This window comes from Oncorhynchus tshawytscha, linkage group LG07 (assembly GCF_018296145.1).
Source record: "Oncorhynchus tshawytscha isolate Ot180627B linkage group LG07, Otsh_v2.0, whole genome shotgun sequence".
Lineage (NCBI taxonomy): Eukaryota > Metazoa > Chordata > Actinopteri > Salmoniformes > Salmonidae > Oncorhynchus > Oncorhynchus tshawytscha.
The window spans coordinates 76,205,910-76,229,073 of NC_056435.1; the positions used below are offsets into that span (position 1 = coordinate 76,205,910).

The 23,164-nt window shown below is 47.2% G+C and overlaps 1 protein-coding gene across 2 annotated transcripts in view; it reads left to right on the plus strand.

Annotated features, from left to right (window-relative positions):
• Positions 1-394: 394 nt before the first annotated feature.
• The window catches only part of ptpdc1a (protein tyrosine phosphatase domain containing 1a), a 73,989-nt gene continuing 51,219 nt past the window's right edge, over positions 395-23,164 (plus strand). For both annotated transcript variants that reach the window (XM_042324974.1, XM_042324975.1), the window contains exons 1-2: positions 395-596; positions 16,123-16,212. In XM_042324974.1, the coding sequence (XP_042180908.1) occupies positions 16,131-16,212 (82 nt within the window). In that variant the 5' untranslated portion in view covers positions 395-596; positions 16,123-16,130. The remainder of the gene's footprint in view (positions 597-16,122; positions 16,213-23,164) is intronic.

Here is a 23,164-nt window from a genome sequence, read left to right on the forward strand (position 1 = left end):
ATAATTAAATTATATAAAAGTATTTATTGTAATGGCAATAATTATTGTTAGTTTAATTGACGAGATACCCTACTATTTCCAAGTTTGTTTAATTTTTTCCATTCTATACCTGTTTGAGGTGCATTTTGGATTATTCCAGGGATAAGGTCAATGGGGCAGGTGTTAGGTTTGGGGGAAATCCAATACAACACATATCTGAGTACCACTCTCTATATTTTCAAGTGAACAAGTCAATTGCAAAAACATTGCCAGGAAGAGTAAAGAATTCGATCCGTCTAGTTTGAAATCACTTTTAGCGCAGCGCCGAAATGCAGTCATCCTGGAACGCATCCTACTACTGAAGCGGGGCGTGGTCATATGATACTGGAACAGCCAATGAGCACAGCACTTTTCATTTGACAACATGTCAGGTTGCTATCTAGTTAGCTAGCCTGCAGGATAAATTAATTCACAATGGACAGAAATAAATAGATACAGGTTATTTAACAGCGGTTAAGAAGATATGGTGTTGCAACGTGAACGATTGTCTTGCTTTTAGCTGAGTTCGCTTCAGTCAAAAGTCATCGAAAGCAGCACAATCAAAAGACAAGACTAAGGTATTTGCAGTTCCTTGTTAGCCGTTAGATAGTTAAATGCTAAAACATTAGCTGTTAGCGTTTGAGGATGTAACTAGCTAGCTAACTCTGATTAAAAAAAACGGTGGGTAGCTAAAGTTACCTATGATCAATCAATCAAACAAATATTAGCTAGCTAGCAGATCCCAGACGGTTACTCGTTTGTTTTGTCGTGTCCAGCTAGCTAGTTAATAGCATGAAGCCTATCCTCCCCAGAACAAAAGCAATCATGTCTAACAGTGGATGAACAGAGTATGGAAGCAGATGGCTAGCTGTTTTCTGCCTTTTGAATGTCAGTTGATCTTTTCATGAACCAGACCAGTAGGCTGTGACTATTTCATATGAATAGTAGCTAGCCAATCATGAACAGATTCTACCTACTTCAAAGCATTGTATTGAAACAATACCATTGATTGACTGTATTGCCATAGGTAGTGGCATAGACTGGCACAGTCACTAAGGGCTATCAGCTCAAAGGCTGTTGATGCTCAATGCAGTCAAGGGATCCACCAGTGGGCTATTTTATTTTACAAGACCAGTTTTGACAGTCATACCAGACCTACTTAGCTGGCACAATAACTGTATTCAAGATTCTACTCTGACCTTTTTTTTTTTTTTACAAGGAGCATGTGTGCGCTTAAGTAGAACAATTTTAGGAGCACAATGAAAAATGAGATAGAAATCCATTTCATTTGTTGTAATGGTGCAAGGATGAAGGTCATGAAACGACGCTCAGTGTATTCTCCCTGGGGCGGCAGGGTAGCCTAGTGGTTAGAGAGTTGGATTAGGAACCAGAAGGTTGCAAGTTCAAACCCCTGAGCTGACAAGGTACTAATCTGTCGTTCTGCCCCTGAACAGGCAGTTAACCCACTGTTCCTAGGCCGTCATTGAAAATAAGAATTTGTTCTTAACTGACTTGCCTGGTTAAATAAAGGTAAAATTAAAACTCAGGGGCTGCTGTACAGGGAAGTAATCATTCAATTACCATCTGGGTGATGTTTTTCTTGGCACACTGGTGCTCCTAAATTAAAAATCCCGGTCGCACACAAAATATTTAGGCGCTTACGCAAGTAAAATGGTGGCACTGTAGAGCGCTTGAATTGAATCTCACCAATCCTTTAGAGACCCCAACAGACGTGTGGGAGAGACCGAGCTCAGACAGAGCATGCTTATTTATTAACAAGCCCAGTGGGTGATGACTAGTACCACTCACTGCACAATATCCTACGCACTGAGAGAGTCATCCTCTCTGTCTCTCTCTCCTCTGTCTCTCTCTGTCTTTCTCTCTCTGACTCTCTCTCTCTGTCTGTCTTCTCTCTGTCTCTCTCTCGTCTTGGGATGCTACATCCAGTGAGTGTAATTGTACCTCACCTCTCAGTCTTAACATCAGGTAATGTATGAACTGAAGGACAGTTTTTCTCTCCTCTCTCTCTCTGTGCTGTTGGCAGCATTGTGCAGGTGAGTGGGAGGGAGGAGAATGTGTATAGGCCTGTAGAGAACAGGGTGGTGATTGTACCAGCGTCAGATTCCAATGTGACATCAGCCTGACGTCAGCAGCTGATTGAATTTCTATATTCCCTATATAGTGCACTACTTTAGACCAGGACCCTATTCCCTATATAGTGCACTACATTAGACCAGGGCCCTAATCCCTATATAGTGCACTACTTTAGACCCTGACCCTATTCCCTATATAGTACACTACTTCAGACCAGGGCCCTATTCCCTATGTAGTGCACTACGGGGGATAGGGTGCCATTTGGGGTGCTGCCTATGGAATTGTTGAAGTGGCCTAGTTGGCTGGGTTGAGCTGCTGTCTCACTATGTCTCTGCTGGATCTGTCAGTCAGTGTACATTACAATGAATGTAAATTAGTGGAGAAAACGCTAGTCTACACCCACACACCGGTCTGTGTTCCCAACATGAATTAACCAGATGCTATCAGATGAATGTTGAAACAATACTAACTGAACCTATTCAACCCTTTGGCCTGCACCGGTTTGATGTTTTCTTTTACTAAAACAAGAGTTTCTATTGGTCCGTCAGGTGACTACGGCCCGGAGTTGGTCCGTCAGGTGACTACGGCCCGGAGTTGGTCCGTCAGGTGACTACGGCCCGGGGTTGGTCCGTCAGGTGACTACGGCCCGGGGTTGGTCCGTCAGGTGACTACGGCCCGGGGTTGGTCCGTCAGGTGACCACGGCCCTGGGTTGGTCCGTCAGGTGACCACGGCCCGGGGTTGGTCCGTCAGGTGACCACGGCCCGGGGTTGGTCCGTCAGGTGACCACGGCCCGGGGTTGGTCCGTCAGGTGACCACGGCCCGGGGTTGGTCCGTCAGGTGACCACGGCCCGGGGTTGGTCCGTCAGGTGACCACGGCCCGGGGTTGGTCCGTCAGGTGACCACGGCCCGGGGTTGGTCCGTCAGGTGACCACGGCCCGGGGTTGGTCCGTCAGGTGACTACGGCCCGGGGTTGGTCCGTCAGGTGACTACGACCCGTATCCAGATGTTTATACCATTTCTGTACCATACCTGGGGGAAAACACACTTCCGGTAATTGTTTGTTTTATGACTCACACAACCGTTTAGGCAACAGAGATCTTGATCCTGGAGGGGATTGAATGTTTCTGCTGTATACCTCGTTTCTGACTTGTGGCCAGTAAGCTACATCCAGCCTCAACAGTCTTTTCAGCCGTCCCGTGAACAGGAGGTCTCTAGGACAGGTAACCAAAGCTCTGTCCTGGTATCTGTCTGAACAGGAGGTCTCTAGGACCGGTAAGCAAAGCTCTGTCCTGGTATCTGTCTGAACAGGAGGTCTCTAGGACAGGTAACCAAAGCTCTGTCCTGGTATCTGTCTGAACAGGAGGTAACCAAAGCTCTGTCCTGGTATCTGTCTGAACAGGAGGTCTCTAGGACAGGTAACCAAAGCTCTGTCCTGGTATCTGTCTGAACAGGAGGTCTCTAGGACAGGTAACCAAAGCTCTGTCCTGGTATCTGTCTGACCAGGAGGTCTCTAGGACAGGTAACCAAAGCTCTGTCCTGGTATCTGTCTGAACAGGAGGTCTCTAGGACAGGTAACCAAAGCTCTGTCCTGGTATCTGTCTGAACAGGAGGTCTCTAGGACAGGTAACCAAAGCTCTGTCCTGGTATCTGTCTGAACAGGAGGTCTCTAGGACAGGTAACCAAAGCTCTGTCCTGGTATCTGTCTGAACAGGTCGTCATTTTCCAGGATGCAGGGGTTTCGGCCTGGTCTTGACTTCCCTTCTTGACCTCGTCTATGACAACTTGCATCTCCTTGTCAGTGGCTTGAGCATCTGCAGTCTCTGACCAATCAGCTGGAAGGTTGGATAGTCTCACTCCTTATACAGGCAGCAGCTATTGAGTCAGGTGGTGAGAGAGAGCAGGACAAGGCATCATGTACAGTGTTGGGCTATCCCTTCCTGTGGACCACATTGAAGTCAGTCTTGCAGCCGGATTGACCCATCTGGGGTGTCATTTTCTGTAACAAACCTGACTAAACCACACAACCTTGTCAGAAATAAAGATTAGGAAATGTGTTCAGTGCAATGGTGTATTGACAGGAAAAAACAAATGGGGCTCAGCATAAAAACAACAAAATAATAATTCAATGATCAACAACAAATGAGTCAACATCACTGTTAGAAAGCTAAGTCCTACCAGCACCTCTGGTTGAACCTTTCAGTCCTGGTATGAAATTCCAAGTCCAAAGTTATCCAAAGAAATAAGGCCGAAAAAAGCCAACAAAAAGGAAACTCCAACGGAATCCAGATGCAAAATAAATATTCCAACAGAAAAGGTCAAGGTCCAAGTGAAGAGGACGTCTGAACAATTCAATGTCTATATTACCAGTAAAACAGAGGTTTGGCAAGAAAATAGGCCTAAAATCCCTCTTAACACAGCAAGAACATGCTAGCTTCCCTCCACAATGGACTAGCACACAGAAAGAACATGCTAGCTTCCCTCCACAATGGACTAGCACACAGAAAGAACATGCTAGCTTCCCTCCACAATGGACTAGCACACAGAAAGAACATGCTAGCTTCCCTCCACAATGGACTAGCACACAGAAAGAACATGCTAGCTTCCCTCCACAATGGACTAGCACACAGAAAGAACATGCTAGCTTCCCTCCACAATGGACTAGCACACAGAAAGAACATGCTAGCTTCCCTCCACAATGGACTAGCACACAGAAAGAACATGCTAGCTTCCCTCCACAATGGACTAGCACACAGAAAGAACATGCTAGCTTCCCTCCACAATGGACTAGCACACAGCAAGAACATGCTAGCTTCTCCCTCCACAATGGACTAGCACACAGCAAAGAACATGCTAGCTTCCCTCCACAATGGACTAGCACACAGCAAGAACATGCTAGCTTCCCTCCACAATGGACTCGCACACAGAAAGAACATGCAGAAAGGACTAGCACACAGAAAGAACATGCTAGCTTCCCCCACAATGGACTAGCACACAGAAAGAACATGCTAGCTTCCCCCACAATGGACTAGCACACAGAAATAACATGCTAGCTTCCCCCACAATGGACTAGCACACAGAAAGAACATGCTAGCTTCCCCCACAATGGACTCACACACAGAAATAACATGCTAGCCTTTTTTGTCCCATGACCCCATTTTAATATTTGAAAATGTAATTATAGCTTATGTTTACTCCCTCCCTGCCTAGTGGATTCAGGCTGAGTCTAACCCAGCTGGTTCTATCCTCCCTCCCTGCCTAGTGGATTCAGGCTGAGTCTAACCCAGCTGGTTCTATCCTCCCTCCCTGCCTAGTGGATTCAGGCTGAGTCTAACCCAGCTGGTTCTATCCTCCCTCCCTGCCTAGTGGATTCAGGCTGAGTCTAACCCAGCTGGTTCTATCCTCCCTCCCTGCCCAATGCAGGTAGATGTAGGTATTGGCGTGTAAGAATGTATATTTCACCCGCCACATTGGCGGATGGTCAATTTTCCCTCACCAACTTTAAACATCAGCTATCTGAGCAGCTAACCGATCGCTGCAGCTGTACGTAGTCCATCTGTAAATAGCCCACTCAATCTACCTACCTCATCCCCATACTATTTTTTATTTTATTTACTTTTCTGTTCTTTTGTACACCAGTATCTCTACCTGCACATCATCATCTGCTCTTTTATCACTCCAGTGTTAATCTGCTAAATTGTAATGATTCGCTCCTATGGTCTATTTATTGCCTACCTCATTTCTTTTGTTTATTGTGTTATTGCCTTGTTTATTGTTTACTCCATGTGTAACTCTGTGTTGTTGTCTGTTCACACTGCTATGCTTTATCTTGGCCAGGTCGCAGTTGTAAATGAGAACTTGTTCTCAACTAGCCTACCTGGTTAAATAAAGGTGAAATAATTTTTTTTTTTTTGTAGGACATTACATTGGAGGATAAAAATAGTAATAAGTGAAGTATGAGTTAGGCTTAGAATCATTCAGCTTTTTTCAAAGTGTTTCTTGTTTTGTTTCATAGGAATCTTAGATCCCTCCTCATGGAGAAAGTCTTCCTAGGAGCAGAGCTGTGTTAAATGGGTGCTGATAGATCCCTCCTCATGGAGGAAGTCTGCGTTAAATGGGTGCTGATAGATCCCTCCTCATGGAGGAAGTCTGCCTAGGAGCAGAGCTGTGTTAAATGGGTGCTGATAGATCCCTCCTCATGGAGGAAGTCTGCCTAGGAGCAGAGCTGTGTTAAATGGGTGCTGATAGATCCCTCCTCGTGGAGGAAGTCTGCCTAGGACCAGAGCTGTGTTAAATGGGTGCTGATAGATCCCTCCTCATGGAGAAGTCTGCCTAGGAGCAGAGCTGTGTTAAATGGGTGCTGATAGATCCCTCCTCATGGAGGAAGTCTGCCTAGGACCAGAGCTGTGTTAAATGGGTGCTGATAGATCCCTGGAGCTGTGGAGAATAGTCTGCCTAGGACCAGACAGCTGTAGTAATGAAATGGGTGGACAGACCCTCTCAGGAATGAATCAGGAAGTGGAGCTGTGTTCAAATGATGAGCTGGGAGCTAGATCCACAGCCAGACGGCTCTAGAAATGAATCTGCCTAGGGACAGAGCTGTAGTAATGAATCAGGAAGTGCTGACAGACCCTCTAGTAATGAATCTGCCTAGTGGACAGAGCTCTAGTAATAAATCAGGAAGTGGACAGACAGCTCTATGGAGGAATCTGCCTAGGAAGTGAGCTGTGTTCAACTGATGAGCCCTCCTCGGGAGCTAACTGCACAGCCAGAGCTCTAGTAAAATCAGGTGGACAGACCCTCTCTAGTAATGAATCAGGAAGGGAGCTGTGTTAAATGATGAGATAGGGAGCCCTCAACACAGCAAGACTGCTCTAGTAATGAATCAGGAAGTGGACAGACGGCTCTAGTAATGAATCAGGAAGTTTACCTAGACCAGAGCTCTAGTAATGAATCAGGAAGTGGACAGATCCCTGGCTCTAGTAATGAAATCAGGAAGTGGACAGACGACAGCTCTAGTAATGAATCAGGAAGTGGACAGACGGCTCTAGTAATGAATCAGGAAGTGGACAGACAGCCAGGCTCTAGTAATGAATCAGGAAGTGGACAAAGTGCTCTAGTAATGAATCAGGAAGTGGACAGACTGCTCTAGTAATGAATCAGGAAGTGGACAGACGCTCTAGTAATGAATCAGGAAGTGGACAGACGGCTCTAGTAATGAATCAGAAGTGGACAGCCGGCTCTAGTAATGAATCAGGAAGTGGACAGACGGCTCTAGTAAAGAATCAGGAAATGGACAGACGGCTCTAGTAATGAATCAGGAAGTGGACAGACTGCTCTAGTAATGAATCAGGAAGTGGACAGACGGCTCTAGTAATGAATCAGGAAGTGGACATACAGCTCTAGTAAGGAATCAGGAAGTGGAGCTGTGTTCAACATGATGAGCAGGGATTTAACAACACAGCCAGACAGGTCTAGTAATGAATCAGGAAGTGGACAGACGGCTCTAGTAATGAATCAGGAAGTGGACAGACGGCTCTAGTAATGAATCAGGAAGTGGACAGACGGCTCTAGTAATGAATCAGGAAGTGGACAGACGGCTCTAGTAATGAATCAGGAAGTGGACAGACGGCTCTAGTAATGAATCAGGAAGTGGACAGACGGCTCTAGTAATGAATCAGGAAGTGGACAGACGGCTCTAGTAATGAATCAGGAAGTGGACAGACGGCTCTAGTAATGAATCAGGAAGTGGACAGACGGCTCTAGTAATGAATCAGGAAGTGGACAGACGGCGCTAGTAATGAATCAGGAAGTGGACAGACGGCGCTAGTAATGAATCAGGAAGTGGACAGACGGCTCTAGTAATGAATCAGGAAGTGGAGCTGTGTGACATGATGAGTAGGGAGCTAACAACACAGCCAGACTGCTCTAGTAATGAATCAGGAAGTGGACAGACTGCTCTAGTAATGAATCAGGAAGTGGACAGACGGCTCTAGTAATGAATCAGGAAGTTTACAGACGGCTCTAGTAATGAATCAGGAAGTGGACAGACGGCTCTAGTAATGAATCAGGAAGTGACAGACTGCTCTAGTAATGAATCAGGAAGTGGACAGACGGCTCTAGTAATGAATCAGGAAGTGGACAGACTGCTCTAGTAATGAATCAGGAAGTGGACAGACTGTTCTAGTAATGAATCAGGAAGTGGACAGACTGTTCTTGTAATGAATCAGGAAGTGGACAGACGGCTCTAGTAATGAATCAGAAGTGGACAGACGGCTCTAGTAATGAATCAGGAAGTGGACAGACGGCTCTAGTAAAGAATCAGGAAATGGACAGACGGCTCTAGTAATGAATCAGGAAGTGGACAGACTGCTCTAGTAATGAATCAGGAAGTGGACAGACTGCTCTAGTAATGAATCAGGAAGTGGACAGACCGCTCTAGTAATGAATCAGGAAGTGGACAGACAGCTCTAGTAAGGAATCAGGAAGTGGAGCTGTGTTCAACATGATGAGCAGGGATTTAACAACACAGCCAGACAGCTCTAGTAATGAATCAGGAAGTGGACAGACAGCTCTAGTAATGAATCAGGAAGTGGACAGACGGCTCTAGTAATGAATCAGGAAGTGGAGCTGTGTTCAACATGATGAGCAGGGAATCAACAACACAGCCAGACGGCTCTAGTAATGAATCAGGAAGTGGACAGACGGCTCTAGTAATGAATCAGAAGTGGACAGACGCTCTATTAATGAATCAGGAATTGGACAGACTGCTCTAGTAATGAATCAGGAAGTGGACAGACCGCTCTAGTAATGAATCAGGAAGTGGACAGACGGCTCTAGTAATGAATCAGGAAATGGACAGCTCTAGTAATGAATCAGGAAGTGGACAGACTGCTCTAGTAATGAATCAGGAAGTGGACAGACTGCTCTAGTAATGAATCAGGAAGTGGACAGACGGCTCTAGTAATGAAGCAGGAAGTGGACAGACAGCTCTAGTAATGAATCAGGAAGTGGAGCTGTGTTCAACATGATGAGCAGGGAGCTAACAACACAGCCAGACGGCTCTAGTAATGAATCAGGAAGTGGACAGACTGCTCTAGTAATGAATCAGGAAGTGGACAGACTGCTCTAGTAATGAATCAGGAAGTGGACAGACTGCTCTAGTAATGAATCAGGAAGTGGACAGACGGCTCTAGTAATGAATCAGGAAGTTTACAGACGCTCTAGTAATGAATCAGGAAGTGGACAGACGGCTCTAGTAATGAATCAGGAAGTGACAGACTGCTCTAGTAATGAATCAGGAAGTGGACAGACTGCTCTAGTAATGAATCAGGAAGTGGACAGACTGCTCTAGTAATGAATCAGGAAGTGGACAGACTTTTCTAGTAATGAATCAGGAAGTGGACAGACTTTTCTAGTAATGAATCAGGAAGTGGACAGACGGCTCTAGTAATGAATCAGGAAGTGGACAGACGGCTCTAGTAATGAATCAGGAAGTTTACAGACGGCTCTAGTAATGAATCAGGAAGTGGACAGACGGCTCTAGTAATGAATCAGGAAGTGGACAGACGGCTCTAGTAATGAATCAGGAAGTGGACAGACGGCTCTAGTAATGAATCAGGAAGTGGACAGACTGCTCTAGTAATGAATCAGGAAGTGGACAGACTGTTCTAGTAATGAATCAGGAAGTGGACAGACTGTTCTAGTAATGAATCAGGAAGTTGACAGACTGTTCTAGTAATGAATCAGGAAGTGGACAGACGGCTCTAGTAATGAATCAGGAAGTGGACAGACGGCTCTAGTAAAGAATCAGGAAATGGACAGACCGCTCTAGTAATGAATCAGGAAGTGGACAGACTGCTCTAGTAATGAATCAGGAAGTGGACAGACTGCTCTAGTAATGAATCAGGAAGTGGACAGACTGCTCTAGTAATGAATCAGGAAGTGGACAGACGGATCTAGTAATGAATCAGGAAGTGGACAGACAGCTCTAGTAAGGAATCAGGAAGTGGAACTGTGTTCAACATGATGAGCAGGGAGCTAACAACACAGCCAGACAGCTCTAGTAATGAATCAGGAAGTGGAACTGTGTTCAACATGATGAGCAGGGAGCTAACAACACAGCCAGACGGCTCTAGTAATGAATCAGGAAGTGGACAGACGGCTCTAGTAATGAATCAGGAAGTGGACAGACGGCTCTAGTAATGAATCAGGAAGTGGACAGACGGCTCTAGTAATGAATCAGGAAGGTGACAGACGGCTCTAGTAATGAATCAGGAAGTGGACAGACTGCTCTAGTAATGAATCAGAAGTGGACAGATGGCTCTAGTAATGAATCAGGAAGTGGACAGACGGCTCTAGTAATGAATCAGGAAGTGGACAGACTGCTCTAGTAATGAATCAGGAAGTGGACAGACGGCTCTAGTAATGAATCAGGAAGTGGACAGACTGCTCTAGTAATGAATCAGAAGTGGACAGATGGCTCTAGTAATGAATCAGGAAGTGGACAGACGGCTCTAGTAATGAATCAGGAAGTGGACAGACGGCTCTAGTAATGAATCAGGAAGTGGACAGACGGCTCTAGTAATGAATCAGGAAGTGGACAGACGGCTCTAGTAATGAATCAGGAAGTGGACAGACGGCTCTAGTAATGAATCAGGAAGTGGACAGACGGCTCTAGTAATGAATCAGGAAGTGGACAGACGGCTCTAGTAATGAATAAGGAAGTGGAGCTGTGTGACATGATGAGTAGGGAGCTAACAACACAGCCAGACAGCTCTAGTAATGAATCAGGAAGTGGACAGACGGCTCTAGTAATGAATCAGGAAGTGGAGCTGTGTTCAACATGATGAGCAGGGAGCTAACAACACAGCCAGACGGCTCTAGTAATGAATCAGGAAGTGGACAGACAGCTCTAGTAATGAATCAGGAAGTGGAGCTGTGTTCAACATGATGAGCAGGAGCTAACAACACAGCCAGACTGCTCTAGTAATGAATCAGGAAGTGGACAGACTGCTCTAGTAATGAATCAGGAATTGGACAGACGGCTCTAGTAATGAATCAGGAAGTGGACAGACGGCTCTAGTAATGAATCAGGAAGTGGACAGACGGCTCTAGTAATGAATCAGGAAATGGACAGACGGCTCTAGTAATGAATCAGGAAGTGGACAGACTGCTCTAGTAATGAATCAGGAAGTGGACAGACTGCTCTAGTAATGAATCAGGAAGTGGACAGACGGCTCTAGTAATGAAGCAGGAAGTGGACAGACAGCTCTAGTAAGGAATCAGGAAGTGGAGCTGTGTTCAACATGATGAGCAGGGAGCTAACAACACAGCCAGACAGCTCTAGTAATGAATCAGGAAGTGGACAGACTGCTCTAGTAATGAATCAGGAAGTGGACAGACTGCTCTAGTAATGAATCAGGAAGTGGACAGACTGCTCTAGTAATGAATCAGGAAGTGGACAGACGGCTCTAGTAATGAATCAGGAAGTTTACAGACGGCTCTAGTAATGAATCAGGAAGTGGACAGACGGCTCTAGTAATGAATCAGGAAGTGACAGACTGCTCTAGTAATGAATCAGGAAGTGGACAGACGGCTCTAGTAATGAATCAGGAAGTGGACAGACTGCTCTAGTAATGAATCAGGAAGTGGACAGACTTTTCTAGTAATGAATCAGGAAGTGGACAGACTTTTCTAGTAATGAATCAGGAAGTGGACAGACGGCTCTAGTAATGAATCAGGAAGTGGACAGACGGCTCTAGTAATGAATCAGGAAGTTTACAGACGGCTCTAGTAATGAATCAGGAAGTGGACAGACGGCTCTAGTAATGAATCAGGAAGTGGACAGACAGCTCTAGTAATGAATCAGGAAGTGGACAGACGGCTCTAGTAATGAATCAGGAAGTGGACAGACTGCTCTAGTAATGAATCAGGAAGTGGACAGACTGTTCTAGTAATGAATCAGGAAGTGGACAGACTGTTCTAGTAATGAATCAGGAAGTTGACAGACAGCTCTAGTAATGAATCAGGAAGTGGACAGACGGCTCTAGTAATGAATCAGGAAGTGGACAGACGGCTCTAGTAAAGAATCAGGAAATGGACAGACCGCTCTAGTAATGAATCAGGAAGTGGACAGACTGCTCTAGTAATGAATCAGGAAGTGGACAGACTGCTCTAGTAATGAATCAGGAAGTGGACAGACTGCTCTAGTAATGAATCAGGAAGTGGACAGACGGATCTAGTAATGAATCAGGAAGTGGACAGACAGCTCTAGTAAGGAATCAGGAAGTGGAACTGTGTTCAACATGATGAGCAGGGAGCTAACAACACAGCCAGACAGCTCTAGTAATGAATCAGGAAGTGGAACTGTGTTCAACATGATGAGCAGGGAGCTAACAACACAGCCAGAATGAGTAATGAATCAGGAAGTGGACAGATGGCTCTAGTAATGAATCAGGAAGTGGACAGACGGCTCTAGTAATGAATCAGGAAGTGGACAAACTGCTCTAGTAATGAATCAGGAATGTGACAGACGGCTCTAGTAATGAATCAGGAAGTGGACAGACTGCTCTAGTAATGAATCAGAAGTGGACAGATGGCTCTAGTAATGAATCAGGAAGTGGACAGACGGCTCTAGTAATGAATCAGGAAGTGGACAGACTGCTCTAGTAATGAATCAGAAGTGGACAGACGGCTCTAGTAATGAATCAGGAAGTGGACAGACTGCTCTAGTAATGAATCAGAAGTGGACAGATGGCTCTAGTAATGAATCAGGAAGTGGACAGACGGCTCTAGTAATGAATCAGGAAGTGGACAGACGGCTCTAGTAATGAATCAGGAAGTGGACAGACGGCTCTAGTAATGAATCAGGAAGTGGACAGACGGCTCTAGTAATGAATCAGGAAGTGGACAGACGGCTCTAGTAATGAATCAGAAGTGGACAGACTGCTCTAGTAATGAATCAGGAAGTGGACAGACGGCTCTAGTAATGAATCAGGAAGTGGAGCTGTGTGCAACATGATGAGCAGGGAGCTAACAACACAGCCAGACTGCTCTAGTAATGAATCAGGAAGTGGACAGACGGCTCTAGTAATGAATCAGGAAGTGGAGCTGTGTTCAACATGATGAGCAGGGAGCTAACAACACAGCCAGACTGCTCTAGTAATGAATCAGGAAGTGGACAGACAGCTCTAGTAATGAATCAGGAAGTGGAGCTGTGTTCAACATGATGAGCAGGGAGCTAACAACACAGCCAGACTGCTCTAGTAATGAATCAGGAAGTGGACAGACTGCTCTAGTAATGAATCAGGAAGTGGACAGACGGCTCTAGTAATGAATCAGGAAGTTTACAGACGGCTCTAGTAATGAATCAGGAAGTGGACAGACGGCTCTAGTAATGAATCAGGAAGTGACAGACTGCTCTAGTAATGAATCAGGAAGTGGACAGACGGCTCAAGTAATGAATCAGGAAGTGGACAGACTGCTCTAGTAATGAATCAGGAAGTGGACAGACTGTTCTAGTAATGAATCAGGAAGTGGACAGACTGTTCTAGTAATGAATCAGGAAGTTGACAGACGGCTCTTGTAATGAATCAGGAAGTGGACAGACGGCTCTAGTAATGAATCAGAAGTGGACAGACGGCTCTAGTAATGAATCAGGAAGTGGACAGACGGCTCTAGTAAAGAATCAGGAAATGGACAGACCGCTCTAGTAATGAATCAGGAAGTGGACAGACTGCTCTAGTAATGAATCAGGAAGTGGACAGACTGCTCTAGTAATGAATCAGGAAGTGGACAGACCGCTCTAGTAATGAATCAGGAAGTGGACAGACAGCTCTAGTAAGGAATCAGGAAGTGGAGCTGTGTTCAACATGATGAGCAGGGATTTAACAACACAGCCAGACAGCTCTAGTAATGAATCAGGAAGTGGACAGACAGCTCTAGTAATGAATCAGGAAGTGGACAGACGGCTCTAGTAATGAATCAGGAAGTGGAGCTGTGTTCAACATGATGAGCAGGGAGCTAACAACACAGCCAGACGGCTCTAGTAATGAATCAGGAAGTGGACAGACGGCTCTAGTAAGGAATCAGAAGTGGACAGACGTCTCTAGTAATGAATCAGGAATTGGACAGACGGCTCTAGTAATGAATCAGGAAGTGGACAGACGGCTCTAGTAATGAATCAGGAAGTGGACAGACGGCTCTAGTAATGAATCAGGAAGTGGACAGACGGCTCTAGTAATGAATCAGGAAGTGGACAGACTGCGCTAGTAATGAATCAGGAAGTGGACAGACGGCTCTAGTAATGAATCAGGAAGTGGAGCTGTGTGACATGATGAGTAGGGAGCTGACAACACAGCCAGACAGCTCTAGTAATGAATCAGGAAGTGGACAGACGGCTCTAGTAATGAATCAGGAAGTGGACAGATGGCTCTAGTAATGAATCAGGAAGTGGACAGACGGCTCTTGTAATGAATCAGGAAGTGGACAAACTGCTCTAGTAATGAATCAGGAAGTGGACAGACTGCTCTAGTAATGAATCAGGAAGTGGATAGACGCTCTAGTAATGAATCAGGAAGTGGACAGACAGCTCTAGTAAGGAATCAGGAAGTGGAGCTGTGTTCAACATGATGAGCAGGGAGCTAACAACACAGCCAGACAGCTCTAGTAATGAATCAGGAAGTGGACAGACGGCTCTAGTAATGAATCAGAAGTGGACAGATGGCTCTAGTAATGAATCAGGAAGTGGACAGACGGCTCTAGTAATGAATCAGGAAGTGGACAGACGGCTCTAGTAATGAATCAGGAAGTGGACAGACAGCTCTAGTAAGGAATCAGGAAGTGGAGCTGTGTTCAACATGATGAGCAGGGCTCTAGCTAACAACACAGCCAGACAGCTCTAGTAATGAATCAGGAAGTGGACAGACAGCCAGACAGCTCTAGTAATGAATCAGAAGTGGACAGATGGCTCTAGTAATGAATCAGAAGTGGACAGCTGCTCTAGTAATGAATCAGGAAGTGGACAGAGACGGCTCTAGTAATGAATCAGGAAGTGGACAGACGGCTCAGGTAATGAATCAGGAAGTGGACTGACGGCTCTAGTAATGAATCAGGAAGTGGACAGACGTCTCTAGTAATGAATCAGGAAGTGGACAGACGTCTCTAGTAATGAATCAGGAAGTGGACAGACGGCTCTAGTAATGAATCAGGAAGTGGACAGACGGCTCTAGTAATGAATCAGGAAGTGGACAGACGGCTCTAGTAATGAATCAGGAAGTGGACAGACAGCTCTAGTAATGAATCAGGAAGTGGACAGACAGCTCTAGTAATGAATCAGGAAGTGGACAGACGGCTCTAGTAATGAATCAGGAAGTGGACAGACGGCTCTAGTAATGAATCAGGAAGTGGATCAGGCTCTTTGCTCTTCGTGCTATAAAGGGGCTGATACAGAGTTGATCCTCTCGATCACCTGAGACACATTTGAATGAAGTACCAAAAATTCTAGTATCAAACCGTAAATAAAAAAAATAAAAAAATATGTTTCGTTATACTGTGCAACGTTATGCAAAAAATCATTAAAATTCAGACAGAAAATATTTACACAAGAAGCAATCTAATTTCACACAGTCAAACTCTCAGTCGTTTAGTTAAGTTCACCATTCTGTAATTCTCACTGTTAATAAACATTGTACGCGCATTTCAACACAACGGTTGATGGATGGGGATTGGTTGGGTTTTGGAGTTGGGCCTGTTTTCACAACCTGGGCATTTGTGTGCCTGTCTGTCTCACTCGCTGTCTCTCTGCCTCAGGCTCTGTCTCTCTGTCTTAGCCTCACCTGTGTGTGTTTCTGTTCGTTAGTGTTACCTGTCTCTCTGTCTCAGCCTCACCTGTGTGTGTTTCTGTTCGTTAGTGTTACCCGTCTCTGTCTCAGCCTCAGCCTCACCTGTGTGTGTTTCTGTTCGTTAGTGTTACCTGTCTCTGTTACAGCATGTTACCTCTGTCCTTCCAGAGTGTGCCATGGCGGCTGGTGTTAGCCTGCTGACTGATGTGCCCTACTCTTCCTCTGGGGACCTCAACACAGGCAACAGCATGAACACAGGTAGGTGTTACTATTCTACAGTAGTAATGTGTCTATCGTGTACACTTTTTGTTGTTACTCCATGTGTTATTTCATAGTTTTGATGTCTTCAATATTAAAATATGAAGAAAAACCCTGGAATGAGTAGTTGTTCTAAAAGTTATGACCGGTGGTGTATTTTTGACTTTTGCTCCAGCAATACGGTGCATTAAAAACGAAAAACATATTTACCTGGGTGGAGAGGAAACCCTAGGAATCTCAAGGGTTAACCAATTCTGTGAACAGGTTAGGCAATTCAACATCAAAGTTAGAAAAGATGGACGTTTATGAATGTAGAGATCTACGGGTCTTTAGTGAAGTCCAGCCAACCTATAGATACAGCATGCAGTGATGAGTATAAAAACTGTCACCTGTAACAAAACGAAGGGCACTATGGTAGATGGCATCCAAAGGTTTAAGAGTGGTACAGTAGCAGCTGCATTTTGATTAATAATATCCCCATTATAAAGAACAGGTGAAAGGTTGACTGAATAATCTGCTTCATATTGTTGAGAAACAGGCACAATCTGTTTCTGTAGAAAAAGACACCTTTAACCAAAACATTTACATCCCTGCTAGTATTTAATCCTTTGTCAAGATAATCCATCTACCTGACATGTGTGGTATATCAAGAAGCTGATTAAACAGGAGTATTTCCCTATTGTGGGGAAAAACTCAGTCTGATTGGCTGAGCCTGGCTCCCCAGCCTATGCCCTCCCAGGCCATCCCAGTCATGTGAAATCCATGGATTAGGGCCTAATTAATTTATTTCAATTGACTGATTTCCTTATATGAACTGTAACTCAGCAAAATCTTTGAAATTGTTGCGTTAGATTTTTCTTCAGTATATATGTTTTTTTAAAGGTCAAATCCATATCAATCAAAAGTCCTCAGTATTTGTAGTACATTTGGAAAGTATTCAGACCCCTTACTGTTTTCCACATTTTGTTACGTTACAGCCTTACTCTAAAATGTATTAAATTATTTTTTACCCTCATCAATCTACACACAATACCCCATAATGACATCACAATACCCCATAATGACAAAGCAAAAACAGTTCTCTAGACATTTTTGCAAATGTATAAAAAAAACTGCAATATTACATTTACATAAGTATTCAGATCCTTTACTCTGTACTTTGTTGAAGAACCTTTGGCAGCGATTACAGCCTCGAGGCTTCTTGGGTGTGACACTACAAGCTCGGCACACTACCTAGCATCACTACTCTGGCCTAGAATATGTGGACAACTATAAATACCTAGGTGTCTGGTTAGACTGTAAACTCTCCTTCCAGACTCATATTAAACATCTCCAATCCAAAATTAAATCTAGAATCGGCTTTCTATTCCGCAACAAAGCCTCCTTCACTCATGCTGCCAAACATACCCTCGTAAAACTGACCATCCTACTGATACTTAATTTCGGCAATGTCATTTACAAAATAGCCTCCAATACTCTACTCAGCAAACTGGATGCAGTCTATCACAGTGCCATCCGTTTTGTCACCAAAGCCCCATATACCACCCACCACTGTGACCTGTATGCTCTCGTTGGCTGGCCCTCGCTACATATTCGTCACCTGACCCAGTGGCTCCAGGTCATCTATAAGTCTCTGCTAGGTAAAGTCCCGCCTTATCTCAGTTCACTGGTCACCATAGCAACACCCACCCATAGCACGCGCTCCAGCAGGTATATCTCACTGATCATCCCTAAAGCCAACATCTCATTTGGCTGCCTTTCCTTCCAGTTCTCTGCTGCCAGTGACTGGAACAAATTGCAAAAATCGCTGAAGTTGGAGACTTATATTTCTCTCACCAACTTTAAACATCTGCTATCTGAGCAGTTAACCGATCGCTGCAGCTGTACATAGTCCATCTGTAAATCGCCCACCCAATTTTACCTACCTCATCCCCATACTGTTTTTATTTTATTTACTTTTCTGCTCTTTTTCACACCAGTATCTCTAGTTGCACATCATCATCTGCTCATTTATCACTCCAGTGTTAATCTGCTAAATTGTAATTACTTCCCTACTATGGCCTATTTATTGCGTTACCACCTCACACTATTTACACACACTGTATATAGACTTTTTTTCCCTATTGTGTTATTGACTGTACGCTTGTTTATTCCATGTGTAACTCTGTGTTGTTGTTTGTTGCACTGCTTTGCTTTATCTTGGCCATGTCGCAGTTGTAAATGAGAACTTGTTCTCAACTGGCCGACCTGGTTAAATAAAGGTGAAATAAAACATCTGCATTTGAGTAGTTAATCCTGTTCTTCTCTCTATGTCCGGGCTCTGGCTGGGCCACTCAAGGACATTCAGAGACTTGTCCCGAAGCCACTCCTGCATTGTCTTGGCTGTGTGCTTAGGGTCATTGTCCTGTTGGAAGGTGAACCTTCACCCCAGTCTGAGGTCCTAAGCGCTCTGGAGCAGGTTTTCATCAAAGGATCTCTCTGTACTTTGCTCTGTTCATCTTTTCCTAAACCTGACCAATCCTTGCCACTGAAAAACATCCCCACAGCATGATGCTGTTTCTGTCTCTCTGAATTCAATTCAATTCAAGGGGCTTTATTGGCATGGGAAACATGTGTTAACATTGCCAATGCAAGTGAGGTAGATAATATACAAAAGTGAAACAAACAAAAATTAACAGTAAACATTATTCATACAGAAGTTTCAAAGCAATAAAGACATTACAAATGTCAAAATATTTATATATATATATATATATATATATATATATGTATATGTAGTGTTGTAACAATGTACAAATGGTTAAAGTACACAAGGGAAAATAAATGAGCATAAATATGGGTTGTATTTACAATGGTGTTTGTTCTTCACTGGTTGCCCTTTTCTTGTGGCAACAGGTCTGTCTCTCTCTCTGATCTCTGGAGGTTTGAACTGCAGCCTCTCTCTCTCCCTCGTTATAACTCTCTGATCTCTGGATGTTTGAACAGCAGCCCCTCTCTCTCTCTCTCTCTCGTTATAACTCTCTGATCTCTGGAGGTTTGAACAGCAGCCTCTCTCTCTATCAGAACAACATCTCTTTGTGTTCTTCTGTTACATAAACCACTCTTATTGTTGTTGAGATGTAAACACTAGAATAACAGCTTCATTCCAAACCCATTGTGTTTAGTCGCTGAAGGCGGCCCCAAATGAGACCTATTCCCTATGTAGTGCACTACTTTTGACCCCAAATGGGACCTATTCCCTATGTAGTGCACTACTTTAGACCAGATCCCTGTGATGGGAGTACCCCATCACCACTGTCACTCCATAATGAACACAGCAACATACAGACACACCGGCATACCGGCTCCCACCCACTGAGGATTTAGGAGTGAGTTGGTTGTCATGGGGACAGTGACTGTGTGATGAAAGTAATGATGGATTGTATTGGCCTCTCTTTGTGCCAGCGGGCTACTGTACTGCGATGAGTCACTGGATCCCTCCGTTTAGCCAGCATGCAGCCTCACTGACTGTCAATACACAGGTTAGACAGGGCAGGGAGAGAGAGGGGCTGGTTAGACAGGGCAGGGAGAGAGAGGGGCTGGTTAGACAGGGCAGGGAGAGAGAGGGGCTGGTTAGACAGGACAGGGAGAGGGAGGGGCTGGTTAGACAGGACAGGGAGAGGGAGGGGCTGGTTAGACAGGACAGGGAGAGGAGGGCTGGTTAGACAGGACAGGGAGAGAGAGGGGCTGGTTAGACAGGACAGGGAGAGAGAGGGGCTGGTTAGACAGGACAGGGAGAGAGAGGGGCTGGTTAGACAGGACAGGGAGAGAGAGGGGCTGGTTAGACAGGACAGGGAGAGAGAGGGGCTGGTTAGACAGGACAGGGAGAGAGAGGGGCTGGTTAGACAGGACAGGGAGAGAGAGGGGCTGGTTAGACAGGACAGGGAGAGAGAGGGGCTGGTTAGACAGGACAGGGAGAGAGGGGACAGCTGGTTAGACAGGACAGGGAGAGAGAGGGGCTGGTTAGACAGGACAGGGAGAGAGAGGGGCTGGTTAGACAGGACAGGGAGAGGGAGGGGCTGGTTAGACAGGGCAGGGAGAGGGAGGGGCTGGTTAGACAGGACTGGTTAGACAGGGGAGAGAGAGGGGCTGGTTAGACAGGACAGGGAGAGGGAGGGGCTGGTTAGACAGGACAGGGGAGAGAGAGGGCTGGTTAGACAGGACAGGGGGAGGGAGGGGCTGGTTAGACAGGACAGGGAGAGGGAGGGGCTGGTTAGACAGGACAGGAGAGAGAGAGGGGCTGGTTAGACAGGACAGGGAGAGGGAGGGGCTGGTTAGACAGGACAGGGAGAGGAGGGGCTGGTTAGACAGGACAGGGAGAGAGGGGGCTGGTTAGACAGGACAGGGAGAGGGAGGGGCTGGTTAGACAGGACAGGGAGAGGGAGGGTTAGACAGGACAGGGAGAGGGAGGGGCTGGTTAGACAGGACAGGGAGAGGGAGGGGCTGGTTAGACAGGACAGGGAGAGGGAGGGGCTGGTTAGACAGGACAGGGAGAGGGGGGGGCTGGTTAGACAGGACAGGGAGAGGGAGGGGCTGGTTAGACAGGACAGGGAGAGAGGGGGGCTGGTTAGACAGGACAGGGAGAGGGAGGGGCTGGTTAGACAGGACAGGGAGAGGGAGGGGCTGGTTAGACAGGACAGGGAGAGGGAGGGGCTGGTTAGACAGGACAGGGAGAGGGGCTGGTTAGACAGGACAGGGAGGGGGCTGGTTAGACAGGACAGGGAGAGAGGGAGGGGCTGGTTAGACAGGACAGGGAGAGGGAGGGGCTGGTTAGACAGGACAGGGAGAGGGAGGGGCTGGTTAGACAGGACAGGGAGAGAAGAGGGGGCTGGTTAGACAGGACAGGGAGAGAAGGGGGGCTGGTTAGACAGGACAGGGAGAGGGAGGGGCTGGTTAGACAGGACAGGGAGAGAGAGGGCTGGTTAGACAGGACAGGGAGAGAAGAGGGGCTGGTTAGACAGGGCAGGGAGAGAAGGGGGCTGGTTAGACAGGGCAGGGAGAGAAGAGGGGCTGGTTAGACAGGACAGGGAGAGAGAGGGGGCTGGTTAGACAGGACAGGGAGAGAAGAGGGGCTGGTTAGACAGGGCAGGGAGAGAAGGGCAGGAGGGGGGCTGGTTAGACAGGGCAGGGAGAGAAGAGGGGCTGGTTAGACAGGACAGGGAGAGAAGAGGGGCTGGTTAGACAGGACAGGGAGAGAAGAGGGGCTGGTTAGACAGGACAGGGAGAGAGGAGGGGCTGGTTAGACAGGACAGGGAGAGAGAGGGGCTGGTTAGACAGGACAGGGAGAGAAGAGGGGCTGGTTAGACAGGACAGGGAGAGAAGAGGGGCTGGTTAGACAGGGCAGGGAGAGAAGAGGGGCTGGTTAGACAGGACAGGGAGAGAAGAGGGGCTGGTTAGACAGGACAGGGAGAGAAGGGGGCTGGTTAGACAGGACAGGGAGAGAAGAGGGGCTGGTTAGACAGGACAGGGAGAGAAGAGGGGCTGGTTAGACAGGACAGGGAGAGAGAGGGGCTGGTTAGACAGGACAGGGAGAGAAGAGGGGCTGGTTAGACAGGACAGGGAGAGGGAGGGGCTGGTTAGACAGGACAGGGAGAGGGAGGGGCTGGTTAGACAGGGCAGGGAGAGGGGGGCTGGTTAGAAGAGGGGGGGCTGGTTACAGGACAGGAGAGACAGGACAGGGAGAGAAGAGGGGCTGGTTAGACAGGACAGGGAGAGAAGAGGGGGCTGGTTAGACAGGACAGGGAGAGAAGAGGGGCTGGTTAGACAGGACAGGGAGAGAAGAGGGCTGGTTAGACAGGGCAGGGAGAGAGAGGGGGGGCTGGTTAGACAGGACAGGGAGAGAAGAGGGGCTGGTTAGACAGGACAGGGAGAGGGAGGGGCTGGTTAGACAGGGCAGGGAGAGAGAGGGGCTGGTTAGACAGGACAGGGAGAGGGAGGGGCTGGTTAGGACAGGGACAGGACAGGGAGAGGGAGGGGCTGGTTAGACAGGACAGGGAGAGAAGGGGGCTGGTTAGACAGGGCAGGGAGAGAAGGGGGCTGGTTAGACAGGGCAGGGAGAGGGGGGGCTGGTTAGACAGGGCAGGGAGAGAGAGGGGCTGGTTAGACAGGGCAGGGAGAGAGAGGGGGGGCTGGTTAGACAGGGCAGGGAGAGGGAGGGGCTGGTTAGACAGGGCAGGGAGAGAGAGGGGGGCTGGTTAGACAGGACAGGGAGAGGGAGGGGCTGGTTAGACAGGACAGGGAGAGAGGGGGCTGGTTAGACAGGACAGGGAGAGAGGAGGGGCTGGTTAGACAGGGCAGGGAGAGAGAGGGGCTGGTTAGACAGGACAGGGAGAGGGAGGGGCTGGTTAGACAGGGCAGGGAGAGAAGAGGGGCTGGTTAGACAGGGCAGGGAGAGAAGGGGGCTGGTTAGACAGGGCAGGGAGAGAGGGGGCTGGTTAGACAGGGCAGGGAGAGAGGGGCTGGTTAGACAGGGCAGGGAGAGAGAGGGGCTGGTTAGACAGGGCAGGGAGAGAAGAGGGGCTGGTTAGACAGGGCAGGGAGAGAAGGGGGCTGGTTAGACAGGGCAGGGAGAGAAGAGGGGCTGGTTAGACAGGGCAGGGAGAGAGAGGGGCTGGTTAGACAGGGCAGGGAGAGAGAGGGGCTGGTTAGACAGGGCAGGGAGAGAGAGGGGCTGGTTAGACAGGGCAGGGAGAGAGAGGGGCTGGTTAGACAGGGCAGGGAGAGAGAGGGGGCTGGTTAGACAGGGAGAGGGAGAGAGGGGGCTGGTTAGACAGGGAGAGGGAGAGAGAGGGGGCTGGTTAGACAGGGAGAGGGAGAGAGAGGGGGCTGGTTAGACAGGGGGGAGAGGGAGAGAGAGGGAAGGGGGCTGGTTAGACAGGGCAGGGAGAGAGAAAGGGGCTGGTTAGACAGGGCA